Here is a 22,392-nt window from a genome sequence, read left to right as displayed (position 1 = left end):
CGGTTAAATTGGCGAAAACTCATTTAAAACGGTGCATAGGGGAAACAAAATTAACTTTTGAGGAACTTAGCACGGTTTTCTGCAAAATTGAGGCCGTACTGAACTCTAGAACTTTGTGTCCCATCTCCTCAAGCCCTCATGATCTGGAGGTATTGACCCCTGGTCATTTTCTTATCGGTCATCCGCTGGATGCTCTACCGGAGTATCCGTTGCAAGATGTGAAGATGAATAGATTAAGTCGGTTTCAGCTGTTACAGCAAATTTCACAAAGTTTTTGGCATCGGTGGCACTTAGAATATCTTCACACTTTGCAACAGCGGGTCAAATGGACGGACTCCACCTCTCCTCCTAAGGAAGGTGATTTAGTTCTGCTGAAAGAGGACAACGTCCCTCCTCTTCAGTGGAATCGTGGTCGGATAATTAAACTCTACCCAGGATCGGATGGTGTGGTCAGATTAGCGGATATTCGGGTTGCAAATGGAGCAACGCTCAAGCGGGCAATAGGTAGGCTATCTAGACTGCCTTTAGACTAATTACAAAAAAAAAATCGGTTGTACGTATATACTTGTATACTTATTTATTTTTAAGCAGCGGTTACTGCTTAGGCGGGAGAATGTTCGGTACCGACGAACACTTTAATAATTGTATGTGGGTAGGTTCTTATATTTGTATGTGGGTAGGTTCTTTTATTTTTGACAGTCTACTCAGTCGTTGGCAGCCTCTCGTCGGGTTATCTGCTCTTGTATTTCGGCGCGGTCTCGATATTCGCAATATTTGTATTTTCGGTTAAATATTACCAGCTACTATTAGGCATTATATTTGTGTATACGATTATAAGTGGACATGTGATTTTTTGTGTGAGAACCTCAAGATTAAAACGGATTACTCAAGCATCGGGAGGGCCCTCCACGCCGAGCTTTGGACCTTGAACCTTCACGTGAGCAAAAACCTATATAATATTTATTTTATTAAATATATTTATCCAACAATGCATATTCCCTAATATTTGGGCACACGGCTCTCGACTTTTCAATAGTCTCTGCTGTCCTTTTCCGCAGGTGGCCACAGTTTACTCGTTCATACTGCGTAATAAATTTAATGTGTCCAGTTCTTCTGATTACGAGAATTCTTCCATAACTGAATTTAGAAAAAAATAACAACTTTTGAAATATACTAACGACTGCCATTATAACCTAAAAGTAGAAAGAGCAACTTGTGTCATGTTCATGTCATAATACTTACAATACTAATTTAATTTTATTGTGTTGCAATATGGAGCATATTTGAGTGGCTCGTTGACTAGCGAATGGCTGTTTACGCCTCATTACAATAGAACAACAAGTGGCAGCCCATACACTACCAACAAAAAATATAAAAAGTCCTAAACTTTCCAAACAAACAAGCATATCAAACAGGAAGTGGAGAGGTTATAGGAGGCTAGGATCTATTGGAAGAATTTTTATGTGATCCATCGTATCTGATCACAACGAGCATCACAAACACTGGGTGACATTAACATTTCTTTGTTTACACTTGACATTTATTTAACTTCCGCCGTAAATCCAAAGAAGTTATTATTCTCAGATTGATATACCTACAGGGTGTTGCAAAATTGGTATACTAAGCCGAAACCTACATGTGCAGCATGGTATATCTAAGCCCGAAACTGAAATCAGAATTTGAAAATTAGAGAAAAAAAAAAATATTTTCCTGAGTAAAAAGTCACGTGACCAACAAAGTTTATATGGAAAATGTTTTTTTTTTTTCGCGAATTTTTAAATTCTCATTTCAGTTTCAGGCTTAGATATACCATGTTGCACATGTAGGTTTCGGCTTAGTATACCAATTTTGCAACACCCTGTATAAAGAATTTTGACGTCACATCCGCCCTAAGAAAATGGGTGACGTTTCTCTGAAGTTAGAATTTACCGTTAAGTTTTTTTGTACTTTTCAACTTCATTTACTTGTTCAAAAATAAATTATAATCAAAAATATTGATGGAGTCGTAGTTATGAAATAACAAAGTTTATTATAAATAATAGCTATTCCCGCGCGCTTCGCTTCGCCTTAAAAAGTTTTCCCGTGGGAATTCCGGGATAAAAAGTAGCCATATGTATACGAAATTTTATTCAAATCCGTTCAGTAGTTTTGGCGTGAAAGAGTAACAGACAGACACAGTTACTTTCGCATTTATAATATTAGTTAGGATATATATTTGACCTTTATTTGAACCACTTGCACATTCCCTATTACTGTAAGGCAGTTTACAAAGAGGTAGTTAAGTTAGGAAGGTAGTTTCCAATATATACTGTTAGAAGAAATTTATCATAATACCCTATGTGGCCTACATTCTTATTTGGAGGAACAAAACACAGAACAGAAGAAAGATGTCTATGGTGTGGGCGATTTTTGACGTTCACCGGCATCTTGTTCTCAAGCATAAATTGCGCATGGCTTCATGATTCTAATTTAATAGAATCCTAACAATATTAACATAGTAAGTAAATATTTCAACGTTTAAAAATACATACATGGAAGTACGCCTGGTAGACAAGGTAGCCCAGACTAGTGATCAGAGTGATGAACGTGTATCTCACTACGATATGCCGCTCGTAGTGCATAAACAGAGTGTGTTTCTCCAGATGCGTTAGAAGATATACAATGTGTTTCACTAGCTGGAGATAGGGAAGAAAAAATATTATATAAAAAAAAACACACAAAAAAAACACGCACTCACGCCTTGTACTAGTGTACTCCCTTGCGGGGTAGGCAGAGGTGCATTGCTGCACCCACTTTTCGCCAGAGTGTTATGTTAGTCCCAATGTAATAGGGGGCGGGCCTATTGCCATTTTACGGGCACATCCAAGACCCGAGAACAAATATCTGTGTTTAAACAAATATCTGCCCCAGCCGGGAATCGAACCCGGGACCATCGGCTCAGTAGTCAGGCCAATAACCATTACGCCATTCGGTCGTCAAAAAATATTATATAAAATACATAATATACATGGTGCCCCATAAGTACCACGTCTTTTACTGGAGGCATGTTAGGTCTATTAGGTGCCTCTTAGGCTTACTTACCTCCAGTGTCACTGTGACGTGCCACTTATGGGACACCCTGTATATTTAGTGCCAATTTCTCACAAAGCAAATACATAGTAGAGCTGCCATATTTCGTTTTCTATATAGGATGAGATGAAGCCACTAATCGGGGTTGAAGGCTGAGGTGCGCGGGTGCCGGACGCTAAGTTCGAGTAGAAAAAGTAGCCTCGGTAGTTATACATTGCGTAGCTCATATGATATCTGAAGGCCAAAGAAGACTATAAATGACGTAATGTATTTGAAATTAATTTGTCATTGCGAACTGGTAGACTGGGACGGACAAAGACATAATATAAAATGGGGGGTTTAAATGGTCAGGTAAATTAAATACAGTATGGGGAAAGTGAAACAGGAAAAATCTAAATTAATTAGAACATATTTAATATATTTATTAAATAGTTACCTACCTACTTAACAGTAAAAACTCACAGCTCGAAGGCTCGCGCCGAGCCGGCTCGATGGAATTAAATGAAAGAAATTTTCTTCGAACCTACTCGAAGCCGCTCGAAATATGTATGTGAATACTAAACGACGCGCCCTACTCGACAAATCAAAGCTGAATGTGTGAACGAAAGTCCATGCCATGGTTTTTACCCGACAGTTTAGCTCGATTGAGTAATACCGTATGTGAGTATGGACCAAAACACCGATGGCGATCGGGACCGACAGCTCAACGTGCTCTCCAAAGCACGTTGCGCTAGCAGAATCGTTTTCTTTTCTTTTCAGGTGATTAATGTCAGGTATAATATTAATCACCTGTAAAAGAGTCTCATTAAAATGCTATCACTTTTTGACTCTGTTGTGTTTGGAAGTAGCAATAATATGCCTGCATCTAATATTTATATATTCCTCTATAATTGGTTTGGAGGGGTGTGTGATATGATTACATAAAGGTGGCTGTTCTTGGATAATATACGTGCATTTAGTGTCTGCAACCAATCCTCATTTATGGCTGATAATCATAATCACGCCGCACCCACACTCTCATGTCGCCGCCATTGTTGTGCCTCAGTGTTTACTTAGCGAGATTCCTTCCACCTTTTTTTCTACATCAATGGTTTTAGTAATTAATTTAAGTTAGCTGTTCTTGTGATGAAATGTTAGGGAAAGCGCCTTCACTTATTTTTTTCAAACCTTTTTTTGTGTTTAGTATGTCTTCTGCATTAAAATTTAGAGAACATACTTTGCTGTATTTTGTTGGACCCAGTCTGTGACTTAAATTTAATTAATTGCTGCTTCAATGCAGTGTCGTTAGGAATTTTAGGAAATCTAAAAAAACTACGTCTTTAATTCATATTAAAAATGACGCCCCCTATTTATTTTTTATCCGGCCTGAGTACGTCCCTGACTAGTACTTCTATTTGACACTAAATGGCGCTTCCAGCAATTTAGAATGTTCTAGAAGTAAAATAAAATATAATTTAAAATATTACTAGTACGCGTGAAAAGATACTTTGATTCCGTCCACAAATCTTCTATTATCACTCTTACATACAATAATGTAAAAACTTCATTTTGATCGAGAAACACGTAAAATAAAATCATTTCAAGACTCAATAGTACCGCTCAAGCTCGGGACCTGTCACTCACGGATGTCAGCACCCCAAGCGTGGAGTAACTGAACTACAGACCGTGTGACGTCAGATCGAACTTGGAGGCACCACGGCTAGGTTGCTTACAACAGCTCTGCTGTGTATTTGCTTTGTGCAATTCTCCATAGTCGGTTATCTAACCGACAGGTATTGATTTATAAATTAAACATATAAAATTCATGACAGATGTGTCAAAAGTCAACCACTACTCCCTGGTTATGCTCTAACCGACTATGGAAAAATTGGCATGCTAACGATTGTAATCCCTGAGGGGGAAGTCAGTGGTCAGAGTCGCTTTTCGATGGAGAAGTACGAGTGGAATGAGTGCAATGCATTTAGGGTACCTACACATTTATAAATCTAGATGTGCAGGTTTCTAGGCCTACTACATGATCTCCGAGAGATACATGAATTTGTTTATCCCGTAACTCTCAAGAAATCTCTTGGGACAGGCTTATGTGGAAAAAGTTTGACCATTCTTAGTTAAATAATAGATTTGGAAATTCGTGAAAAAAAATCACGTACTTTTTTAAGCCCGTCACATACTTAGCTATAATATATATTAATATACCGTACTATAATATACATTAATATCCCGTACTATAATATATATTATAGCAAGCTACCACACACTGATAAATATACATATATTTTGCCTTCATTAATTGATAGTCGTCCTAGTGCTCGCATGTACGTACATTACGGTATCGCTTGGTGACGTCACAGAAATATATATTATAGCTGAGTGTGCGGTAACTGCGAAAATGTATAGAAAATATATTTGTAGTAATATGCCTAGCTATAAACATATTAATATATATTATAGCTAAGTCTGTGACGGGCTTTATACTTACTATTCCAGCAGCACAACTGATTGCTGCAAATATGATACCATTGAAGAGCATTAACATCAATCGTATTATTTGTATATCTGGTTCTTTAAAAATCATATTTATCCATCCAAAAATAAGACCATCTCTAGCATAGCGGAAGATCCAAATATTCATAAATAATGTAGCGATAAAAAGGCCCATCTGAAAATATAAAACAATTTATACACAATAACAAAAATACTATAAATGATGTTGTCATTTTTGTTTCTAAATTTTATATCATCGAAATTCTTAAAAATATTACTACTCCTCTTACCTAATAAAAAAAGTCAAGTGACATTTATTTTATGAGTCAAAATATTATGTTCAACAGGCATCATAACCAGGGCCCAGACATCTGACAGCCCTTTCCCGCGAAAAACCCTTTAAACGGGTTATTCCATACAATTGGCTTTATTGTAAAACCACTTACCTAAGGCCTAATTTCACACCATTCGGTTAGGTTAAAAATACCTCGGTTTGGTTACATGATGGACCGTTAAAGTTAGTGAGTGTCCCATCATGCTAAATCAAGGGTTTAACTCCCTTGATCGGGTGATAAACTTAATTGCTGCTGTGGGGTTCCGCTAAGACTTGGTTAAGACCGGCAACCAGGCAACGGGTTGTTGACTTTGACACATCTGTCAAGAATTCAAGATGGAAAAATGAACAGAGCCTTTGATAAACAATATACGAACTAGATGTTGTGTGACATAAAAAAGAAGCGAAATACTGTCTGGGTTTTATATATTGTCAAACATAGATAAAAGTTTTAATTTAACACGTTCACTGCGGCAGCCCAAACTCTCAATCTAAACCACGGGGATAATAACGCCCTGCATACCCGATTCACTTCAAACACCTGTAAAATTGACAAAAATATATTTTTTTGTTTTTTTATAGCAACAAAATTTTCCAGTCCGTTGACAGGAGGTAAACTTATCAATTTATAAATAAAATTAAAGTACGGGATGCTTTTATCCCCGTAACGCACTGGAAAACTTCAGATGCGAGGTTTTTAGAGCCCTGTAACGCACAGATCATTTATTTATCGATAAAATTATAGTGGTGGGAATAAAACTATCGACAAATTTTAGAATATATTTATTTATAATCAACACACAAAAACATATCTTATTGGTATAATAGGTGACTTAGGTAGGATGTAGGAATGACGTAAGTATATTAGTTGAATGTTTTAAATTATAGTACTTCAAACAGTATGCTTTGTTGCACTCACGACACAGTGTTTTCACTTTATTATGAGCTTCCCGACTGCTCGTAGATTCTCAAAATTTCATAGCAACTTATACATTTATTTTTTATCGATATCCCGTCTTGCACTTATAAACGCACTTACGCAACCGACCTCAAAACCCCGTACGGGCTAGTAATCCTGTGTACGGGGTTCATAGACCCCGTAACGCACTTGAAAATAACTTTTGCTTCCTGGTGCGAAACGGGGTTTATAAGACCCGCTGAGTGAATACTATATCAACTGATTCAATTTTAAGCAAGAAACACAACTATCTAGTCATCTCATTCGTACAACCAAAAAACGTAAAAAATACTACCTACCAGCGAGGAGACACTACATTTTCACTACCGCACCGACTGATGGTCATCGTACGGGGCGGGAAAGTCCCCGGAACGCAGCGAACGTGTTAATGACTTACCTAACTTGGAACCGCAATATAGAAACACAAATTGATGGCTCTACCTGGAAATCGAACCCGGGATCCCTGGGTGATGAAGCTGAGCTTCTACCACTAGACCACAGAGGTAGATTCAAGAAGTTAAACCTAATGACTTATTGAGAACTATTGAATTAAGTTAAAAAATCTTCTAACAAAATATTTTAAAATAAGACCTTACTTAGAAATTGAGGTGTTATTTGTTGAGTCCTTTTTTTTGCACTGACACTCCATCTAGTTCGTTGTATTGTTTTTCGGCGTAATGATTATTTTCAATGACGGATGTCAAAAAACAACCTCGATAGAAATAGTAACCATGGCAACCTCAAAACCAAAAAGTTTGGTTGTTTGAGGTTTCTCATGATTCTGTTAGTTACAGTCTAAATCACGGATTTGCTGACGACTCGTCTAAGGATTAATACCCTTGTTAATTGGATGAGTCCCATGACGAAAATCTAACAGATCATTCATAAATCAAGCATTATGTGAATCATTCACTCACACTTCATTCAATATTCTGTCATATTCATTGAAATTGGTGTCTATGTCTCTGTGATGTCAAACAACCTCAAACAACCAAACTTTTATATTCCATACTCTTTAACCCAACATACCCCGCTTACTTAAAAGAACGCTTTTAGCTTCGTTGTGAATCTCACAACCTGACACTGCGCTCTACCCACAATCTCCGCCTTAATATCCCTCCTAATACCACTAAATTCTTCAGTGCTTCTTACACGGTTCGCGCTATCACTTTGTGGAATGATCTTCCTTCAAAAATCCGACAAGCACCAACTCTGGAAACCTTTAAGAGAATGGTGAAGGAACACTACCTTGAATCAACTGTTTAGCTGTTATCAGATCATTAAATAAGTATTATTAATCATGTATGTAGGTATAATATGTATGATATGTATATGATATATGTGTATGTATATGTACGTATGTGTGTGTATATATTTATATATGTACTATATTGTATATAATTGTGTAATATAATACATGTAGTTGGTGTATGTACTTGTGTGTATTTTATTTTATTTATTTTTTGCCTATATTTAGTGTGTAGTTAGATAATAATAACTTAAATTAAACTATATTCCTTGAGTAAGTACACTGTACCCCTTGTATATCCCTAGTTCATCCACCCAAAGGTTGTCTGGAAGAGATCGCTATAAGCGATAAGACCGCCTTTTGTACCCTAGTTAAGTGTCTATGTAAAATTGTTAACTATTTATTGGTGTACAAATAAAGAGTACTCTATCTATCTATCTATCTTTTTGGTTTTGAGGTTGCCATGGTTACTATTTCTATCGAGGTTGTTTTTTGACATCCGTCATTGAAAATAATATCATTACGCCATGCCCTTTGAAAAACAATACAACGAACTAGATGGAGTGTCAGTGCAAAAGAAAGGACTCAACAAATAACACCTCAATTCCTAAGTAAGGTCTTCTTTTAAAATATTTTGTTAGAAGATTTTTCACTTAATTCAATAGTTCTCATTAAGTCATTAGGTTTAACTTCTTGAATCTACCTCTGTGGTCCAGGGGTAGAAGCTCAGCTTCATCACCCAGGGATCCCGGGTTCGATTTCCAGGTAGGGCCATTAATTTGTGTTTCTATATTGCGGTTCCAAGTTAGGTTAGGACATTAAATTAAAACTTTTATCTCGGTTTGACGGTATATAAAACACAGACAGTATTTCGCTTCATTTTTTATGTCACACAACATCTAGTTCGTATATTGTTTATCAGAGGCTCTGTTCATTTTTCCATCTTGAATTCTTGACAGATGTGTCAAAAGTCAACAACCCGTTGCCTGGTTCCCGGTCTTAACCAAGTCTTAACGGAACCCCACAGCAGCAATTAAGTTAATCAACCGATTTAGGGAGTTAACCCCTTGATTTAGCATGGTGGGACACTCACTAACCTTAACAGTCCATCATGTAACCAAACCGAGGTATTTTTAACCTAACCGAATGGTGTGAAATTAGGCCTAAGTAAACTCTCTATATGGCATCTACAAAAACACTTTCCTGAGGTAACCAAAGTCATGAACGGGTTTGGCAACCAAATTGGTTTGAGTTTCAGTGAAAATGGTTTGATTTTGTAAACCCTCTAAGGGGTTACCGGGCCGGGCCTTGAGCATAATAGTTTGAGCCATTGAGTCTCCCTTTCAGCATACAGTAACTTAACACACTGTATAAATAATACTTAATAATAATATTATAAGTGTACAAAATCAGTTTGAACTAACGAAAATAAATATCACAATCCCAGTAATGACTTGTTTGGCGACAAAAAATGCATTGTCTTCCACTTGCTTTATAATTTGAGGGATTCTCATCCTTATGTAGCTGAAATAAAGCGTATGAATTGTAAAGGTAAGCGTCTACCTATCGGTATCGTACGTGTCGGACCAATGGGATTTTTGCAAATGTATGGAGAAACGGCGCGGCGTCGGCAATGCCGATGAAGTGTACGCACGTCTTGTATGAATTTCTATACGAACAATAGAATGCGACACGATGAAAAGTGCCTTTCCGCATCAATGCAGACCGCTCATAATTCCATAATATTACTACAAATTGTAGTAGTTACTCTGATTAGTACAAATAGTTCAGATCTATATTCGCGATCTTTATTAGCTCATTTACATTCGCGTACGAGTCGCGAGGCGAGCGTCTGGCTCGTGGCTCGCCTCGTCTCTCGCCTCGTACCTCGCGGCGCTCGCGTCCGGAGCGGTTTTTGGGCACGAGTCAAAGGGCACTGAGCAATGACTATGAAAACGCCGCGAGTGTGTAAACACAAGCTCGTCCACTGGCCGACTCGCGCGAGCCTGGAGCCGAGCCACGAGACGAGCGCGAGTGTAAATCGGGTATTATATTTCTTATTGAGTATGTGACTATATAAGTACTATTTTAGTTCTGTTGACTTAAGGTTTGTGAAATTATTTTCGCCTAAGAGACAAAGAGACTTACTTGCATTGAGAATTGGATGTAGCTGTATTACACTCCCAGAGCCAAGTTATTTTTCTCTCCTTATATTTCCACGCGTAGGGAACAAATATAGCTAAAAATAATGTATAAAATAAAATATGAGCATAATTATAATGGCAGCACACACCTATTGTGCTATCTATCTATGTATTTGTGTAGATATATCAGCTGTCCGACACCCATAACACAGGTTCTGCCTAGCTTGGGGTCGGATGGCCGTGTGTGAGATGTCCCCACATATTTATTTATTTATTTATTTATTGTTTTTTGGTTTCCTTTGTTTTTTTTTTGTTATTAATGTGTATGTAATAAACGTTTTTCTTTCTTTATTTTTATACATACAGGGTGTTGCAAAAAGGGTATACTAAGCCGAAACCTACATGTGCAGCATGTTGTATCTAAGCCCGAATCTGAAATCAGAATTTGGAAATTAGCGAAAAAATAAAAAAATTCCCGAACTTTTTAGATGGTCACGTGACTTGTACTATGGAAAAAAAAAACGCGAATTTCCAAATTCTGATTTCAGTTTCGGGCTTAGATATAACATACTGCACATGTAGGTTTCGGCTTAGTATACCAATTTTGCAACACCCTGTATAAAAATTGTACCTAAACATGCTTGTCTTAAGTCATTACAAACGTGCGAACTGATTTTAAACTTATAAATAACTCGCACTATTGATTTTAGGGTCTGTTCCACAATGTCTGGTTAGTCGCTACCTGACGGATAAAATACATGCTGTCACTGTCTAAAAAATAATAACAGAAAGTGACAGCATGTATTTTATCCGTCAGGTAGCCACTAACCAGACATTGTGGAACAGACCCTTAGTGTTGCGATAGAAATATAGTCTAAAGTATTGTGGGAACGGACCCTATAAAGGAGTCATATTTCGTCTATGGGTACAGCAAAATGATATTATTATTATAATTATAAATTCTTTATTGCACATAAAAAAATATTGTACAAAGGCGAACTTAATGCTAATAGCCATTCTCTACCAGTTAACCTTTGGTGATGTCGAGAAAGTAATTGATAGTGCGATAGGCTGAGAAGAGAGAAGTTTATAAATATAAAAATCAAGACACATAGATATACTTACTTATGGACTTACCAAGTTACTAACTATGGGTGACTATAAAAAATATATACCTGCATATATATACATAATTTTTTTGCACATCTTTGTACCAGTTTTCCTGTACCTCCTGTAGGTTGGCTGGTAGAAAATGCTCTTAGCATTAAGCCCACCTTTTGTGCATATATTATATATTTGTGCAATAAAGAATTAAATAATAATAATAATAAATTCCTACATTATGATATAATTATAATATAATACTAAAAATCTACATAATAAAAATGAATTGCTGTTCGTTAGTCTCGCTAACGGCAGCGGTCTAGGTAACGGTAGGGCAGGGGGTGCGAAGAATCCCCGGGTTACGAATGGCTGCCATCAACGACTACAACTGGCGACATACAACGCACGGACACTGAGAGAGGACGAGAAGATGGTAGAACTCGAGGTAGAGCTAAGCTAGAGCAAAATAAAATGGGACATCTTAGGGCTATCAGAAGTCCGTAGAGAGGGCGAGGACACGATGACCCTGGAGTCCGGCCACATGCTCTACCATCGCGAGGGCGACCAACTGTCCCAAGGTGGCGTAGGATTCCTCGTCAACAAGACCCTTGTCAACAACGTAGTGGAGATCAGCAGTGTGTCGAATCGGGTAGCGTACCTAGTACTAAAACTAACCGAGAGGTATTCCTTGAAGGTCGTACAGGTATATGCACCAACCTCGGCATACTCTGACACAGAAGTCGAAGCAGTATACGAAGATATCTCTAGAGCTATCAAGTGTACTGCTAAGCCAATACACCGTTGTGATGGGGGACTTCAACGCCAAAGTGGGAGTACAAGAATGCGACGAATCGAGGGTAGGACCTCATGGCTTTGGTAGCAGAAACCAGAGAGGGCAAATGCTTGTTGACTTCCTCGAAAGGGAGGGGCTGTACTTGATGAATTCTTTCTTTGAGAAACAGCCCCAGAGGAAGTGGACATGGGCAAGCCCCGATGGTAGGACGAAAAACGAAATCGACTTCATTATGACTGACAAGCGCCACATATTCAGAGATGTCTCAGTGATCAATAGGTTTAAAACTGGGAGTGATCACCGACTTCTCCGAGGTACTCTGAATATTAACTTCAAGCTGGAGAGGAGACGTCTGGTGAAGTCGACCCTTCGTCCCTCACTGCACCAAATTAGAGCTGGCAACACCAGCTTCCAGAGAGAACTACAGAGCCGATTCGAATCGCTGGAAACCACTACGGATATTGACGCAGATACAATCCAAATAGTGAAGGCTCTTCGTGAGGTGGGCCACAGACATTTTAGCGTGAGAAGCAAAGGCAAGGAGTCTAAACTTTCAAGCGAGACACTCGAGCTTATGAGGCAGAGACGCGAATTTCCGTCGGCAGGTGACACTTCGTACTCAACAAGCGTATAAAGAAGCTGATACGAAGAGATCTCCGTCGCTCCAAAACACGCGCCATAGAAGCAGCAATTGAGCAAAATCGGGGGTCAAAAGTCTTCGTTCAGCAACTTGGGAGAAGCCACTTGACGAAGTTGAGGTCTGCAGATGGTAATATCGTTGCCTCTAAGCCGGAGGTTCTTGCCGGAATCGAAGGTTTTTACGGACAACTTTATGCTTCACACGCGCAGAAGTCTGTGGCTCAGCTCACCGATTCCAGAGCGCCACTACACTGACGACATCCCTGACGTCGACATAGGCGAGATTAGGATAGCCCTTGAGCTGCTTAAAAATAACAAGGCTCCGGGTGAAGACGGAATTACTACAGAGCTTCTGAAAGCTTGAGGTATTGCAATCCTCGAACAGCTCCAGAGGCTCTTCAATTCGGTTCTTCACAATGGCATTACACCGGAGGCATGGTCTGAGAGCGTCGTGGTATTGTTCTTTAAGAAGGGTGACAAAACCCTTCTGAAGAACTATAGACCGATCTCGCTTTTAAGCCATGTATACAAGCTGTTCTCAAGGGTTATCACGAACCGTCTTGCCCAAAAGTTAGACGAGTTTCAGCCCCCAGAGCAGGCAAGGTTTCGAAAAGGCTTTAGTACAATAGACCACATCCACACAGTAAGGCAGATTATACAGAAGACCGAAGAGTATAATCAGCCTCTGTGTCTAGCCTTTGTGGACTATGAAAAAGCCTTCGACTCCATCGAGACCTGGGGAGTTTTGGAATCCTTGCAGAGATGCCAAATCGATTGGCGCTATATCGAGGTGTTGAGATGTCTGTACAATGCCGCTACTATGACTGTCCAAGTACAGGACCACAAGACAAGACCTATCCAACTGCAACGTGGAGTGAGACAGGGGGATGTAATATCTCCGAAACTGTTCACCAATGCATTGGAAGATGTCTTTAAGACGTTGGACTGGAAAGGACATGGCATATGTATAAATGGCGAGTACATGTCACACCTCTGCTTCGCGGACGACATCGTTATTATGGCAGAATCTCTGCAGGAACTCAGCTGGAGTAGAGTAAGTGGCCTAAATGCTGCTTCCTGACGTGTAGGCCTCGGAATGAACTTGGACAAGACGAAAGTCATGTACAATGCTCACATCAAACCGGAGCCGGTCGCCGTTGGTGAGGCAACACTCGAAGTTGTGCAAGAATATGTCTACCTCGGGCAGACTATTCGGCTAGGCAGAAGCAACTTCGACAAGGAGGCTGCAAGGCGCATCCAACTGGGTTGGGCTGCATTCGGGAAACTTCGTCACATATTCTCCTCGGCCATTCCTCAGAGCCTGAAGACAAAAGTCTTCAACCAGTGCGTCCTGCCAGTGATGACGTATGGTGCAGAGACGTGGACACTGACGGTAGGACTGGTCCACCGATTTAAAGTCGCTCAGCGTGCTATGGAGAGAGCTATGCTTGGGGTTTCTCTGATCGATCGTATCAGAAATGAGGTTATCCGTCAGAGGACTAAGGTTACCGACATAGCTGTCAAAATATGCAAGCTGAAGTGGCAGTGGGCTGGTCATATCTGCCGAAGAACCGATAACCGTTGGGGTAGACGAGTTCTCGAGTGGAGACCACGAACAGGCAAACGCAGCGTGGGACGCCCTCCTGCCCGCTGGAGTAGTGTAGGGTAGTGTAGGGTAGTGTAGGGTAGTGTAGGGTAGTGTAGGGTAGTGTAGGGTAGTGTAGGGTAGTGTAGGGTAGTGTAGGGTAGTGTAGGGTAGTGTAGGGTAGTGTAGGGTAGTGTAGGGTAGTGTAGGGTAGTGTAGGGTAGGGTAGTGTAGGGTAGTGTAGGGAAGTGTAGAGTAAGAGGCGGTATGAAGTTCGCCGGGTCAGCTAGTACCTAATATATAAGTATAATTTCCTATCATTATCATCAAATAAAACCTACTTAAAATCAATTTTGTTGATCGTTCTGCATTTGGAGGTAGTGCTGACGAACTTTGTCTTCAAATATGTCTATAGACTTTGTCTGCCGTATATGATAGCGGTAAACTGTTCCATAAGCGAACCGCTGTCACAGTCAAAGAATCCGAATACCCAGCCGCATTATGCTCTGGGGTACGAAAGAGAAGATTTCGACTTGACCGTTGAGGACGGTCAGAGAGAACGTGAAGCGTTCTGTTAGGTAGGATGGGGCACAAGGATTATAGACTACTAGCTGTTCCCGCGAGCTTCGCTTCGCCTTAAAAAGTTTTCTCGTAGGAATTCCGGGACAAAAAGTAGCCTATGTGCTTTCTCAGGGTTTAAACCATATGTATACCAAATTTCATTCAAATCCGTTTCGTAGTTTTGGCGTGAAAGAGTAACAGACGACAGACAGACACAGTTACTTTCGCATTTATAATATTAGTTAGAAATAGTAAGGAATAGTAAGGAATAGTAAGGAATAGTAAGGAATAGTAAGGAATAGTAAGGATACGATGAATGAGAGATAACATATGGGCATTCCTTCGGTGACGGATATTGAGCCACTTGAGTTGATATAATAATCAGTCTAAAATGACAATGGGCGGATTGGGACCACCCTCCAATAGCATTAAGACTAACGTCGTTGGATAGGTCTTGTCAATAGGAAATTTTTGCTATGGCAGCTTTGTTGTCACAGTTGTCCGTTAAGAGATATATGACTTATAAGTTCCGATACTCGTCAGTTCATCTTACTGCTATTGGAGGCTGGACCACCCTGCAATAGCAGTAAGACTAACGTTGTTGGATAGGTCTTGTCAATAGGAATGACTTTTGCTTTGACAGCTTTGTTGTCACAGTCGTCCGTTCAGAGATATATGACATATAAGATCCGTTTAGGGGGTTAATTAAATATTTTCTTGGGAAGAAAAATAATAGCACTGGTGATTCTTTAATTATTTATTATTATAATTACACTATCTACACTATCAGACGAGATCTGGGCATATTGGATAACAATAACTGACGATAAAAAACAAAAAGGGCAGCGGTGGAGGTGTATTCTGCCTCCAATAGCAGTAAGATGAACTGACGAGTATCGGAACTTATAAGTCATATATATATCTCTGAACGGACCACTGTGACAACAAAGCTGTCAAAGCAAAAGTTATTCCTATTGACAAAACCTATCCAACGCCGTTAGTCTTACTGCTATTGGAGGGTGGTCCAGCCTCCAATAGCAGTAAGACTTTATGTCCGTGCCTTTTTGAGAGATCAATATATTGTGAGAGTTTGGTTGTTTTTTGTCTTCATCTTTTAACTACTCACTACTCAATGTGGAAGCTTATAATATATATATATATATTATCTTTTATATATATATGTATACCTATATATTATTAATATTTTTTTTTTTTTTTTGCACTCCTGGAGGAAAATCTACACAGACACCTGGGAAGGGGACCCAGGTAGTGTCGGCCTTTAACCGACTAAAAACCCCCAGTTGTGCATTTCTTGTTTTTTTTTTCTTTTTTTTTTCTTTGTTTCACACAGTCACACTTACAATTTATAATGGCAACAAACATTTGAAGGGTAGGGCCAGTGTCAGCTGTCTTCAGAGAACTTAACAGACGCCTGTCAGTGGCCACACACTCCTTTTGTCATCGCTGTTGTTTTGCCTGGTGTTAATGTGTGACAGTGTTCTTAAAACTATCTTAATTTTATTGGTTAGTTCTTATACAGATAATATTAATTCATGATATACTATACAATACCTACATATCAAAACTATACAATACATGCTATATACTATACATAACAAAACTATAAAATACATGCAATATTGTTTGGCCGTCAATATAAAATTAAAATCAAAATTCTCCTATTCCGCTCCATTTTGCGTTGCCAAAAGCCTTGATTGCTGGGCAACGACCTCTTTGTCCCGATTTTTTATTGCCATCTTTAGGTTGTACTCGAGGATCCGTTTCTTCGGTGCTGTTATTGCCGTTTTAGCGAGGTTGCCGATAGCGTCCTCGGTGTCATCCGCATAGTAGGTGCAGGCGGAGGTGTGCCTCGACAGCGCCACTACTGCGTGAGGTATGCTATCGTGCAACTTTATTTTATCTTTTGTTTTTATGATAATGACGGATTCGTACGTCAATCCCTGTGCTTCGTGTATGGTTAAGACGCGTGATCCCGTTCCTTCTCCAAACCCTTGGCTGGTCAGGGTCTCTTTTTCTTCCTGTGTATGCGTCAGGAATAGAGTGTTGGTTTGGGATTTTGGAATTGCTGCGTCTGTAAACCTTTTCAGCTGCAGAGATTGGATACGCGCTGTGGCTGCGTATATGCCTGAGTATACTTCTCTTAGGGCGTATGCAACATCCATGGGGTTTCTGTATGAGCACAACAGCTCCTGGGTGATGTTTGCTACCAGTGTTGGGCGACTGTACCTTAGTTCGAATAGGTTCTCTCTGTCTATGTACGGTAGCTGGTTGATGTCTCCGATTAGAGCAATATCACTGGCACGGGACAGGCGGGCGGCAATTACGATTGCCCCGAAATGGTTCATCAGGGCCTCGTCAATTATCAGGCGTTGGCATCCGACATGTTCTCTAAAGCCGTTTACTAGGACTGATGCCATCGTACGTACCCTAGTTCTAACCATGTCCACGATCCTATGCGCTAGCCTGTTTCGTATATCGACGGCCGCCTCAGTTGTCGTGGTGATAATGGTGTCTTTGCTCACATCGAAGTTATTTACCACCCAGGTTGTCTTCCCACATCCAGGTACCCCGTTCACCCAAGCGATGGTGGGCATCGTCCAGCTATTCCAGGTAGCGTTACTGTAGTAGTAGTAGTAACTGACGAGTATCGGAATTTATATAAGTCATATATCTCTGAACGGACAACTGTGACAACAAAGCTGTCAAAGAAAAAGTTATTCCTATTGACAAGACCTATCCAACGACGTTAGTCTTACTGCTATTGGAGGGTGGTCCAGCCTCCAATAGCAGTAAGATGAACTGACGAGTATCGGAACTTATAAGTCATATATCTCTGAACGGACAACTGTGACAACAAAGCTGTCAAAGCAAAAGTTATTCCTATTGAAAAGACCTATCCAACGACGTTAGTTTTACTGCTATTGGAGGGTGGTCCAGCCTCTAATAGCAGTAAGATGAACTGACGAGTATCGGAACTTATATAAGTCATATATCGCTGAACGGACAACTGTGACAACAAAGCTGTCAAAGCAAAAGTTATTCCTATTGACAAGACCTATCCAACGACGTTAGTCTTACTGCTATTGGAGGGTTGTCCCAGCTCCCATATATTTTTGCCCATCCTCTTTTACCTAATTAGCAAAAGTTACCGATCATGCAGAAGATATTCATTAAAACACTTACCCCACAAAATCAATAGTATAGAATACAGCTCCATAATCATGACACTGTTATCCAGAATGTTGTCGATCACGTTAGTGATACAGTAGTTTTTGCCTACAGTTTTTAAGTCACACCACTTCAGGTCAAAGTCAGTGCAGTAGGGGCATAGCGTCATACCGCTTAGCTCACCCCCGCATGCGTAGAACACTGATCTGTGAGGAAAGACTTTATCATAAACCAATAATAGCAAGTCTACTATATCGTTATTCTTACAATCAATAACTGTTGTACCTCCTGATGGCAGATAGAATATTAAAATTGTGGTGGTTTCGTTCACTTCGGTTTAGGATTCCGAACGTCAAAAGATAAACGGAACCCTTATGTGCATACGCCGTATAGCATAGCAACTGAGTTAACACGTAATAAGATAAAATAGATAAGTTATTCCATTTAATGACAGTAACACTGAGTTGCAGAAAAGAACAATATTATGGTTATCTCAGAATTAAATATATGTGTGTTTCTCTCCGTATAGGTACTTACTGTCTTTAATGGACTATTTACGGTTGACATTAACGTCCCTTTCTGCTATTCAGTGTGAGAAAATTATGTTGGAATAATGTACTTACTTTTTAACAGAAGAATACACAAAAGGCGCTATACCTAAAAATATGCTGCACAGAAACGCCATTGCACTGAGCACAAATAGAGCCTGGTTGTAATATGAGTAGAATAGGAAAAAAGACGCAGCCTGTAAAAAAAAGTTTAATTTCATTTTTTTATCAGCACGGGTAATACAATGTTGAAGAATACTTATACGAGTAAAGTCATCAATAAGAAATCTAATAATCCCCTCAGATGCAAACATTACTTAATCGCAATTTGCTATAAATACGGCGTTGATGGAACGCATATTAAACGAGTTTATCGATGTCCGCACCCTTTAAATGATATGAACACTATGTTTTTTCTATGTATCAACTATATATTGTTTGATTTATCTATCTTCCATTTTCCATGGGTCTTAGGGTGAAACTGTTAACACTGGGGTGACATACAAATATTATTTTCTGACTAGGTATACGTTATTTAAAAATAGTACAGGATATAAATCTTACTCTCTCGCCCATGTATTCTTGAATCATCAAAATTGGACACGTCCTAAAGCAGACAAACCAAGGGGCAGCCCAGTTGTAATATAAAATCTGTAAAATGTGCTTTGATAATAATGAGGTATCATTAACTCGAACATCCACCAACAAAGGTAGGCTGGAAGAAATTATTTTGGAATCGCCTTTCCGCGAGCCGCACCCACCTACCCATTCACACGCTGATTTGTCCGCGGACTGGTCGCTGGCGACAAATCCGCGGATTGGCGCGCCCGTGAATGTGGGCCTTAGGGTCTGTTTCACAATGTCTGGTTAGTGGCTACCTGACAGGTAGCGACTAACCAGACATTGTGAAACAGGGGCTCAATCTTATAAAAGTAACATGTATGGATCTGAAATATATTTGTCAGGCGGGCGACGCTGCTTATGGATTGTACCTAAATAGCTAATGTGTCGGTGGTGGTACGGTACCTGTCTCAACTGAGCCTTGTCCGCTACTTGGTTGCTCACGAAGAAGTACGGCCCGTCGTGTAGAGCGAAGCCGTCTCGAAGAATATGCTTGCTCACCAATCTAATTATAACATAGCATAAAATTATTACAGTATGCAGTATGCACCGCATATATCTGACCACCCCACGGAATTTGGTTTACATTTTCTTTGGTGAGAAGCGTGACCTATCACTGCAACATGTTTCTTAGTATATATTTTTTGTGGTATTATTTTTTCTTTTTGTTTCTGTTTTTATTGTTGAGTGTGTCAAATAAATGTTTCTTTCTTCTTCTTTCTTTCTTTCTTGGCAAACAGATAGACAAATGCATCACCATGGGTAGTCAGTGACTGCCTACTATGGAATTATACATTTTATCGCATACAAAATGGTGCCTCTAGCGAAAACCATTATCATCCATTCGAAAGATAATGTATATGATGCACATGACAGAAGAAAACGTAAAAATGTTATAACCGGTAAGTCTAGTATACAGGGTGATTCTTTCGTAGGTGCATATCCGGATGTATGTTATAGAGCTCTTCATTCTGAACAACTTTTGTTATAATGACCTTGGGATATAAGGAAAAAAAAAGATGCTTCTCCATACAAAAATAAACAACCAATTTTTGTATGGGAAAGCATCTTTTTAATAAACTTACCTATGGTAGCCATAATCGAATGTATCGGTGCCGTATGGTAAGTGCATCAGTATTTGGTTGACTATCATCATTCTATCGTGGGTGGAGTACATTATCGGTTTCGGTGTAGCGTCCCTGTAAAAATGTTAGTATAGTAAGTACCTAGTAGTGAATTAAATTACAACGATTAATTTTATTATAATTAATTTTGGACGACCAAATGGCGTAGCGGTCAGTGACCCTGACTACTGAGCCGAAGGTCCCGGGTTCGATTCCCGGCTGGAGCAGATATTTGTTTAAAGACAGATATTTGTAATCGGGTCTTGGGTGTTGATATTTATATTTAGTATGTATCTATCTATGTATTTGTGTAGATATATCAGCTGTCCGACACCCATAACACAGTTTCTGCCTAGCTTGGGGTCGGATGGTCGTGTGTGAGATGTCCCCAAATATTGATTTGTTTAGTAACCCATAAGGTAATTTAATTAACATTTTTAACACGTTTTTAAAAAAAATGCTTAAAATTTACTTATTCATAGATGTGTTTTTGAAATATCTTCCTCATCTCACCTGGCAACCTCGACATACTCGCGTTCTGGTGACGGAACGCAGTAGATGTGATGGCGTTTGAAGTACTTCCTAATGCCGAATGCCCGTCCGTACTTCTCGATGATGTACGGTGGCGCGTGGACCTTGGCAAACACTAGCTGGGAGTTGCAGGGCATCTGCAATACAGAAGGTACAATACAATACACAATACAATACAATAGTCTTTATTTGCACCAAAGGAAATAATACAAAAAGCTATTTATAACCTTAAAAAAAAACAGTGCAAAAAGGCGGCCAAATTTTGCTAAAAACAATCTCTACCAGACTATATGCTATAAGCAATAAGGCCACCTTTTTGTACTGTTCCTATTTTTACCCGACTGCCGAAGGAGGAGGGTAATGTTTTTCGATTGTATGTTTGTGTGTATGTATGTTTGTCTGTTTCTTTGTTCCCTCCTGTAGCCTAAACGGCTTGATAGATTTTGATGTATGAGGTATCGTTAGAAGCGTATTGATTGCGCAATGGTTATAGGCTATGTGACGTTATATTAAAATGTATAAAGCGCCCTCTAGTGGACATAAAGTGATCATCGAAAAAATTATATTTTTCCAACTATGCCGTGTGGGGTATCAAATGAAAGGGCTTGATTAGCACATTACAAAAATATGCATATTGTAGGTATTCAAATCACAACACCAAAATTATTGAAATAAAAAATGTTAATAAATTAAAACTCGACTACTAACATACAATTTCATAAAATAAAAACAACTAAAAAGTTACAAATAAAAAAATATAATTATAAATAAACAAAAAACCCGACTGCACGCTAAAAAGATGAAAACAAGCCCCAATGTTAATGGAAAGTATCGCAGGCGGGGACCAACTTGACCGCCACACATGGTACACCTATCTAAGTCACATTCAGCTAAATGGTGAATCCTCTGCTGGTCCCCGCCTGCGATACTTTCCATTAACATTGGGGCTTGCTTTCATCTTTTTAGCGTGCAGTCGGGTTTTTCGTTTATTTATAATTATTTAAGTTTAATTTTGTATACTTTCTGGTTTTTTTTTTGGTGCAAATAAAGAGGATTGTATTGTATTGTAAAGTTGGTCACGTGACTTTTTACTATGGAGAACGATATTTTTTTTCGCGATTTTCCAAAAGTTGTTCAGAATGACCCCTTGAATCACCCTCTTTCGGCTTAGTAACCCTTTTTGAAACACCCTGTATAAGTGTCCTTAAATTACCACTCCACGTTCTAATTCAATTTCCAGTCCAACTTTCAGGGCTCCTGTGAGGAAGTTGGCACACATCTGCTCCACGCGAGGGTCGCCGTCGTCTTTGAGGACCAAAATAAAGTCCACCAGCCGTATCTTGTCCCGGAACTTTGCTCGATAATCCTAGAAAATTGCTTTCATCAAACACGGTCCCTAGGAGTAAACTGTTGGACACGATCTTGAGGAGTAAGTCATAATGTTGATAGTTTAACAGTG

General features: G+C 39.4%; 1 protein-coding gene across 4 annotated transcripts in view; it reads right to left on the bottom strand.

Annotated features, from left to right (window-relative positions):
* Nucleotides 1-22,392, bottom strand: part of LOC105390555 (anoctamin-4) — a 47,307-nt gene that overhangs the window by 20,820 nt on the left and 4,095 nt on the right. The window contains exons 3-13 of one of the 4 annotated variants that reach the window (XM_038111220.2): nucleotides 22,147-22,299; nucleotides 20,916-21,070; nucleotides 20,364-20,477; nucleotides 19,684-19,783; nucleotides 19,222-19,308; nucleotides 18,733-18,854; nucleotides 18,125-18,315; nucleotides 10,243-10,333; nucleotides 9,519-9,618; nucleotides 5,549-5,728; nucleotides 2,532-2,675 (exon numbers count right to left, since the gene is read on the bottom strand). In XM_038111220.2, coding sequence (XP_037967148.2) covers nucleotides 2,532-2,675; nucleotides 5,549-5,728; nucleotides 9,519-9,618; nucleotides 10,243-10,333; nucleotides 18,125-18,315; nucleotides 18,733-18,854; nucleotides 19,222-19,308; nucleotides 19,684-19,783; nucleotides 20,364-20,477; nucleotides 20,916-21,070; nucleotides 22,147-22,299 — 1,437 coding nt within the window. Of the gene's footprint in view, nucleotides 1-2,531; nucleotides 2,676-5,548; nucleotides 5,729-9,518; nucleotides 9,619-10,242; nucleotides 10,334-18,124; nucleotides 18,316-18,732; nucleotides 18,855-19,221; nucleotides 19,309-19,683; nucleotides 19,784-20,363; nucleotides 20,478-20,915; nucleotides 21,071-22,146; nucleotides 22,300-22,392 lie in introns of those variants that run through there. The other 3 variants (XM_038111221.2, XM_048631126.1, XM_048631127.1) reach the window with 3 other exon arrangements.

The sequence above is a fragment of the Plutella xylostella genome, chromosome 28 (assembly GCF_932276165.1).
Source record: "Plutella xylostella chromosome 28, ilPluXylo3.1, whole genome shotgun sequence".
NCBI lineage: Eukaryota > Metazoa > Arthropoda > Insecta > Lepidoptera > Plutellidae > Plutella > Plutella xylostella.
The sequence above is the reverse complement of the archived record's forward strand: the minus strand, read 5'-3'. Positions and strand labels throughout refer to the sequence as shown.